Genomic DNA, 7,426 nt, shown 5'->3' on the forward strand with positions numbered 1-7,426 from the left:
TTAGCATCTGCCTTATGCATGGCACTAAAGGAGTGAATGAAGTACGCATAAGATCACCTTTGCTCTTAAGGAACTGAAAATCTTGTTAAGTTTTTAAAAGTCAAAAGTCTGAAAGTTGTTAAGACTTCCCAGAGTCTAAAGAACATTCTAAAACCCCTTGTCAGGCTCACACAACCTGACAAAGTGAGCACATTCATTGACAGTGGCACCCTCCAATCACCCGCAGTACCCTATACCTTTTCAATTTTACAGGAAGCACAAGCTTGAGCAGGGCCCAGACTATAGTCCTGTCCTAGATCAAGTCTAGGCAGCTACCTCCTCTTCCCATGGCTCCACTGCTTTTACTCAACCCTATGTAGGGACTGTGGCAGATGGAGAGTCAGCCCACAGTCTTAAACCTCATTCCACAGTTGCACTGGGTAGTTGGAACACAGATGGAGGCAAGGGGGCCATATTGTCACCCAGAGCCTGAACTGAGTGAGACCTCTACCCATTGTCTCCACTAACAGTCACATGGCCATCTGCTGCCTGCAGTTTAGTGTTCCATTGCTCCTCAAACCTCTCTACCTCTCCCAGAGGAAGTTGGTGAGGTGAAGGAAGGAAGTAGCCAGGAATACCTACACTAACAGCAACCCTGTATCCATGAGTAAGGTCAGCTTCCACTTCCGGCCACCGTCCAGCATTCTGCCCTGGCTCACAGATAACCCTGTCCACAAGCACACTTCCACTCCCATCTTCGCAGAAGCCTAGCCCTTCTCCTTAGCCACACAGCTGTATCATGCATTAGCATTTGAGTTGTATTAAAAATGAATGTAGACCGTTTGTGTTGGCCCATGCCTGTAATTCCAACACCTTGGGAGGGTGAGGCAGGCGGATCACTTGAGGTCAGGAGTTGGAGACCAGCCTGGGGAACATGACAAAACCCTGTCTCTACTAAAAATACAAAAATTAGCTGGGCTTGGTGGCACATGCCTGTAGTCCCAGCTACTTGGGAGGCTGAGGCACAAGAATCACTTGAGAGGCAGAGGTTGCAATGAGCTGAGATCGTGCCACTTGCACTCTAGCCTAGGCAACAGAGTGAGATTCTATCTAAAAAAAAAACAAAAACAAAACAAAACAAAGACATCGTAGAGCCAGTCAGGGTGGCAAGAGCACTTGTAGTCCCCACAACTCGCGAGGCTGTTCTGTGTAGTAGCTGTGTTCTTAGTATTCCTGATGTGACAGTCAGCTTGACCCATAGATATTTTACTTAAGATAAAAGCGAAAAGCAAAATTACCTAATTCAAGAAATTACAGGTTTATCCAGTATATCTATCCGTGTTTATTTCTTCTAATGGTTTCAGGTTGATTTCAAAATACTTAACTAAAAACGTATTTCAATTTACTGTTTTTAAAAGACAGTTCTGTAAGTCAACTATCAATGCTCGGTAAATGTATATCTTAATTAAATTTGATTTAACTCTCCAGGGGGAACACACCTGAAACTAGAGGAACAGCTTATGTGGTCTATGAGGACATCTTTGATGCCAAGAATGCATGTGATCACCTATCGGGATTCAATGTTTGTAACAGATACCTTGTGGTTTTGTACTATAATGCCAACAGGGTAAGTAAGTTCTCATTGTGTAGTGATGTCATTTGAGAATTAGTGTAGAACTGTACTGTGATGATATATGTCTACTGTGACTTTGTTTTTTGGCTAATGCTATTGATGAAATTCATTTGGCTATAGATTGGTAATTTAATTTTGGTGCTTACCACATTTCCAGGCATTTCAGAAGATGGACACAAAGAAAAAGGAGGAACAGTTGAAGCTTCTCAAGGAGAAATATGGCATCAACACAGATCCACCAAAATAAATGTTTTCTGCGTTTTCATTTTGGACTAAATCCCATGAATGACAATTTTCCACTTTTTTTTCCTTTTTAATTAATACTAAATATTGTGATTTCTAATTTGAGATTCATCATGACCTACTTGAAACTTTGATACATATTAGAATACATTGTGTTAATAAACTTACAGCTTTTTGTGAAACACCTCAATCTTTTCTCTTGAACTTTCCCTTCCTGTTTGATACCAGGAAAAAACAGTCGAAGCTTATCAACAATTGTAGGTGCTCCTAGGGATTCTGTGCTTCTTGAGAACAGGACTTCTTAATGTAAATTCTTAATGCCTCCAGGGCCCAGTGCAATGCTTAGCCATCAAAGGAACTTGCTGTTTATTGAATGTCTATTAATAATTAAACCTTCATAACAACTCAGTGAAGATAGGTATTTGCATTTTGCAGGTGAGGAAACCAAAGCTCATGATGTTGGTTGAATGAATAAAATGCTAACATACAAAGCTGATGTGATAACAACCAGTTATTAACAAAGCCTTTACATGTGAATAATGCTTGCTTTATAGTTAACAAAACACCTTTGTCAATATGGGTACCCTTGTCTTTAGAACAGAGGTCTGTTATAGAAATGGTCACTTAGATGATAGTACATTGTTAGAAACTTAGATTTGCCTCTTTAAATTTTTTAAAAAATTATTATGGGTACATAATGGTTGTCACATTGGTAGAAATTTGAGAGCAAGCTGCTTGGGTAGTGGTGTTGGTTGTTATATGTCTAAGATTGTATTTCTGTAGCCTTTTCCTTTAGTTATTAAGCATCTGTATATATTTTGGACCTTAGTTCATAATATATCTTTACCATAAATAAAATACTTAATGCTCATTCTTATTATCATAAGTTCCCATGACATGGAAATAGTATGGTTATTACCCCATTCATCATCATGGCAGCTTAGGAGAATATAGCAATGATTTGCTTTTTATTGCTTAGGCATGGACCAAATGGGAAAACATGGACTAATTGTTTTGTGTGTAATTGGAACCTAAAATCAATTTGAAGGGTACATACACTGAATCATTTCAATGGACAAAGAGCATCAATTCTGCTTTTAATTGTATCTGAGTGTTTTTTGAAAGCAGTGTAAGAGAGTAGAGTCATTTCTAAGGGTGGGCAGATAAGAAAGGAGCCAGAGCTGTAATTTTCTTTTGAATGCTTTTATGAGTGCATTATTGGTTTTTGTAATGCATGTTGTGCCTTTAGGTAATGTAAAAAGAATTTTCTAAAAGACTTTCTTGTAAGAGAAAAACTGAAATTAGACTTTAAAACTTAGAGTGTGATTTGTCTAAGTGGCAGGCTAGCTTGCCTCTGGTGTAGTTGTTTTAATAACAAGGAGAAATTCCTTCTATTAGCAATCATGACCAGTCCATCATTTGGATTGATATATGTTAGCTGAATTTCGTGACCTAAAGTTAAGACTTTTAAAACTTCCCTCTAATTTGGAAATTCCATATCCTGTCCCAATTAAGTTACAAGAACTTGCACTCAGTGGACAAACACTGACCCCCCACTCTGCACACAGTACTGCACCAAGATGCTGAGGATATAATTACGATCAGTCCTTTGCACAAGGCATCCAAAGTTCAGTTTTTCAAATGCTTTTAAGAGTGCAACAGATGACTGTGTTTATATGTGCACATATGTGTGCCAGAGCTGCTTGACTTTCATCTAGGTTAAATTTTTGAGTTTCTAAGAAAAAATTTGTATGAATAGAGAATTCATTGACTGAAAGTTTGAAAACAACTGACGTGACCTTGATCTTATTTTTTTATTTTTTTTTATTTTTGGAGACGGAGTCTCGCTCTGTCCCTCAGGCTGGGGTGCAGTGGCTGGATCTCAGCTCACTGCAAGCTCCGCCTCTCGGGTTTACACCACTCTCCTGCCTCAGCCTCCCGAGTAGCTGGGACTACAGGCGCCCGCTACCTCGCCCGGCTAGTTTTTTGTATTTTTTAGTAGAGACAGGGTTTCACCCTCTTAGCCAGGATGGTCTTGATCTCCTGACCTCGTGATCCACCCGTCTCGGCCTCCCAAAGTGCTGGGATTACAGGCTTGAGCCACCGCGCCCGGCGACCTTGATCTCATTATTGCTCTTCTGTTTAACAACTTTAGTGGCTTTCACAGGCCAATGTCCAAACTCATTAGTATGCTGCATCATAATTTTCTGCATCATCTTTTAAAGCTCCAGTAAAATGGTTCATTTCCCAGTTTACCTGCAGAGCCTAGTCTGTCCTCTCCAGGTGCTAGCCAGTATGTGTTTGCACTTTTGGGGGAGTTCTCTTAGTGGGTGTCTTCTTTGACCCGCCTCAGCTATAAATACTCTAGACCAAGATCTTTTATATGCCCCATAGTGGGCACCTGAAATAGTCCTTTATGCCATATTTAGTTATTGGTGTCACAAGAGAAAATATGCATATGTCTTTTATGCAGGCTGACTTCTAAGAAATTATTGTAGGCATTTGTGTCATCAAAGAAAGTCAGGAACCAAGACATTCTGAAGGAAATACCTTCTGGCTGGTCTAGTCCCACAGTAGAGGTGAGCACAGGGACTTTGGGTGACTAAAATGCAAGGCAGTTCCTTTCTCTTATTTTGTGCGTCCTAAACCTCTGCTTCTTCATTAGCTCCTCCACCCTCAGCAAAGGAATACAGCCAGGATTTCTTGGAGACAAAAAAGGTAGATCATGTAGCCAAGATGATATGGCCTCATAGCATGTATATGACATCATGTGACATGTATCAGTGGGTCTATGAGAAACACTAGCAGTACCTGTTACCAGCCCCTCCCTCCTCAATCTTGAAACAATTTCAAGTTGTCACTGATAGAAAACCCTATTGGCTGAGTGCAGTAATTTAAACCCGTAATCCCAACACTTTGGGAGGCTGAGGAGAGAAGATAGCTTGAGGCCAGGAGTTCGAGACCAGCCTGGGCAACATAGTGAGATTCCCCCATCTCTATTTTTTTTTAAATAATAAATAAATGCTTAAAAAAAAAAAAAAGAATAACCCCAACTATGGCCAGGAGTTTTTCTCACCCTATACCAACTGAAAGAAAAATGTTTGAGGCTGGACGCAATGGTTCACGCCTGTAATTCCAGCACTTTGGGAGGCTGAGGCAGGCGGATCACAAGGTCAGGAGGTTGAGACCATCCTGGCTAACATGGTGAAACCCCGTCTCTACTAAAAACACAAAAAATTAGCCGGGTGTGGTGGCGGGCGCCTGTAGTCCCAGCTACTCGTGAGGCTGAGGCAGGAGAATGGCGTGAACCCAGGAAGCAGAGCTTGCAGTGAGCCAAGATTACCCACTGCACTCCAGCCTGGGCAATAGAGTGAGACTGCGTCTCAAAAAAAAAAAAAAAGAGAGAAAAATGTTTGAGCACATTGCCCCAGGCTCCTCTGACCTATACATAACCTATACCAATAAGTGGGTTGATTGTAAAACCTAACTGGTGTTTCTGGTCAGTTACAATAAATGTTGATGAAATAAGCACTATATGTGGAAAGAAGTTCAGAATCATACGTTTTTCCCAAAAGTAATTCCTCAGTGTAAGTCAGAACAAATCTAGGTGAAACTAAGCAGTGTATGTGAAAACAAGCTCAGAATCACACATTGTTTTCACAAGGAACTTCCCAGTGTGAGTTAGTATATGACTTCAAGCCCTTAATACACCGTTATTTGTTTGGACGCACAAAGTGTTCTGTTTCCATCTGGGTGAGTGGGGCTCATCCCTCTGGCTGTAGTCCAAACAGAGATTGCAAGAGCACATAAGGTGCTCAAATCCCACATCTGATTGCTAAGCTACAAGATTTGGAGCCTGTATTTCTTTAGTTATGTAGAGGAGGATTCTGAGCCTGAGATGAGTGGCAGGTAATATCTACTTTGCAGGGTTGCTTAGAGGATCGATGGTAATAATTTAAAACTATATACAGCCAGGCACAGTGGCTTACACCTGTAATCCCATCACTTTGAGAGGCCAAGGCAGGTAGATCACTTGAGGTCAGGAGTTCAAGACCAGCCTGGTCAGTATGACAAAACCCTGTCTCTACTAAAAATACAAAAATTAGCCAGGCGTTGTGGTGAGCATGAGAATCATTTGAACCCATGGAGGCGGAGGTTGCAGTGAGCCAAGATTGTGCCACTGCATTCCAACCTGAGTGACAGAGCGAGACGCCATCTCAAATAAATAAATAAATAAATAAATAAAAAAGTATGTAGAACAAGGCCCAGCATGTAAAATGCTCACATTGTAGCTATTATATTTATCACTTGCCTAGCCACTTGGAACCCTGCTTCCTTTCCACTCTTTCCCAGGGGCAACTGGCTTGTGTGGTCCACAGAGCACTTCCTACCTAAAATAAGGATGGACAGGAGTTTGTCAAGCACAGAGCCTTTATTTTACATATTTCCAAAGAGGACATTGTTTAAGTGAGCAGCCAACAGAATTTATAAGAGAGAAAGTGACAGCAAAGGTAACTGGCTCAAGTCCCTCTGTGTACGCCATGTACATTTCATGTCTCAGCACCTTGTGTATGTGGCTTAAGTGAAGGTAAGGCAGTGTAGATTGTGCGAACAAGAGATCTGTGTTCTGTCATCAGGAAAGGCTACTACATGCATCACACAAAATGCACAACCTGAAATGCTTCAATCTGCAACCGAAGTTTCCTCAAGCAAGGATTCGCATGAACACTGACGAACACATACAGAGCAACTTGGGCAGAGAGAATGGATGATGCCATGGGGCAGTGAGGTTAGCACACTGATCAAGAGCCCCAAATGGGAGGAGCCGTCCCAGTGGCAGAGCAGGCTAGGAGGGTGAGCAGCAGCCATCTCCAGCCACCTTGAGTTCCTTCCTGCCTTCACTCTAAGTTGAGCAGCTCCACGTCAAAGATGAGGGTGGCATTGGGAGGGATGACACCGGGGTGGCCCGTGGCTCCATATGCCACATCAGGGGTGCAGGTCAGCTTCGCCCTCTGCCCCAAGCTCATCTAGCAGGGATGGGGGCAGATGGGGAGAGGAGAAAGAGGACGCAGCTTGATTTAAAAGAAAAAAGTTAGATGACTATGGCATTTTCCCAAACCATCCTCAGTGTTAACTCTGAAGATCTCAGATGAATTTTACATGGGTTACATTGAAATTTTGCTAAGAGCTGTAACAAATGCAGATTCTGCTTCAGCAGAAATGTGACTGTGGGGCAGTAACCCTCACAGAGCGTTCTCAAATTCATGCATCTGACAAACATTACTGGTTATTCAATTTGTATATGACTGAAACACTTTCATTTGTTCACCCTCTTCCAAAGAATAGGCCTCTTTAGGAAAGAGGGTATATGAATAGCACATGTAAATACTCAAGTAGGTGACAGGAGCAGTTCATTAAAGTGGTTTAGAGACGAGAGTCACCAGCAAGGTGGCAAGGGGGACCTACTGTGGCCAACCACGGTGGCTCACACCTGTAATCTCAGCACTTTGGGAGGCCAAGGTGGGCGGATGACTTGAGTCTAGAAGTTCAAGACCAGCCTGGCTAATACGG

General features: G+C 42.0%; 2 protein-coding genes across 5 annotated transcripts in view; one reads left to right on the forward strand and one right to left on the reverse strand.

Annotated features, from left to right (window-relative positions):
- SF3B6 (splicing factor 3b, subunit 6, 14kDa) overlaps positions 1–2,039 on the forward strand; it is a 12,430-nt gene extending 10,391 nt beyond the window's left edge. For both annotated transcript variants that reach the window (XM_011972714.1, XM_011972715.1), the window contains exons 3-4: positions 1,468–1,606; positions 1,770–2,039. In XM_011972714.1, the coding sequence (XP_011828104.1) occupies positions 1,468–1,606; positions 1,770–1,859 (229 nt within the window). In that variant the 3' untranslated portion in view covers positions 1,860–2,039. The remainder of the gene's footprint in view (positions 1–1,467; positions 1,607–1,769) is intronic.
- A 4,229-nt stretch (positions 2,040–6,268) lies between these two features.
- Positions 6,269–7,426, reverse strand: part of FKBP1B (FK506 binding protein 1B, 12.6 kDa) — a 17,085-nt gene continuing 15,927 nt past the window's right edge. For 2 of the 3 annotated variants that reach the window (XM_011972717.1, XM_011972716.1), the window contains exon 4: positions 6,269–6,882. In XM_011972717.1, the coding sequence (XP_011828107.1) occupies positions 6,754–6,882 (129 nt within the window). In that variant the 3' untranslated portion in view covers positions 6,269–6,753. Of the gene's footprint in view, positions 6,928–7,426 lie in introns of all 3 variants that reach the window. The other variant, XR_001005203.1, reaches the window with a different exon arrangement.

Source organism: Mandrillus leucophaeus, unplaced genomic scaffold, assembly GCF_000951045.1.
Source record: "Mandrillus leucophaeus isolate KB7577 unplaced genomic scaffold, Mleu.le_1.0 Scaffold13, whole genome shotgun sequence".
Classification (NCBI taxonomy): domain Eukaryota; kingdom Metazoa; phylum Chordata; class Mammalia; order Primates; family Cercopithecidae; genus Mandrillus; species Mandrillus leucophaeus.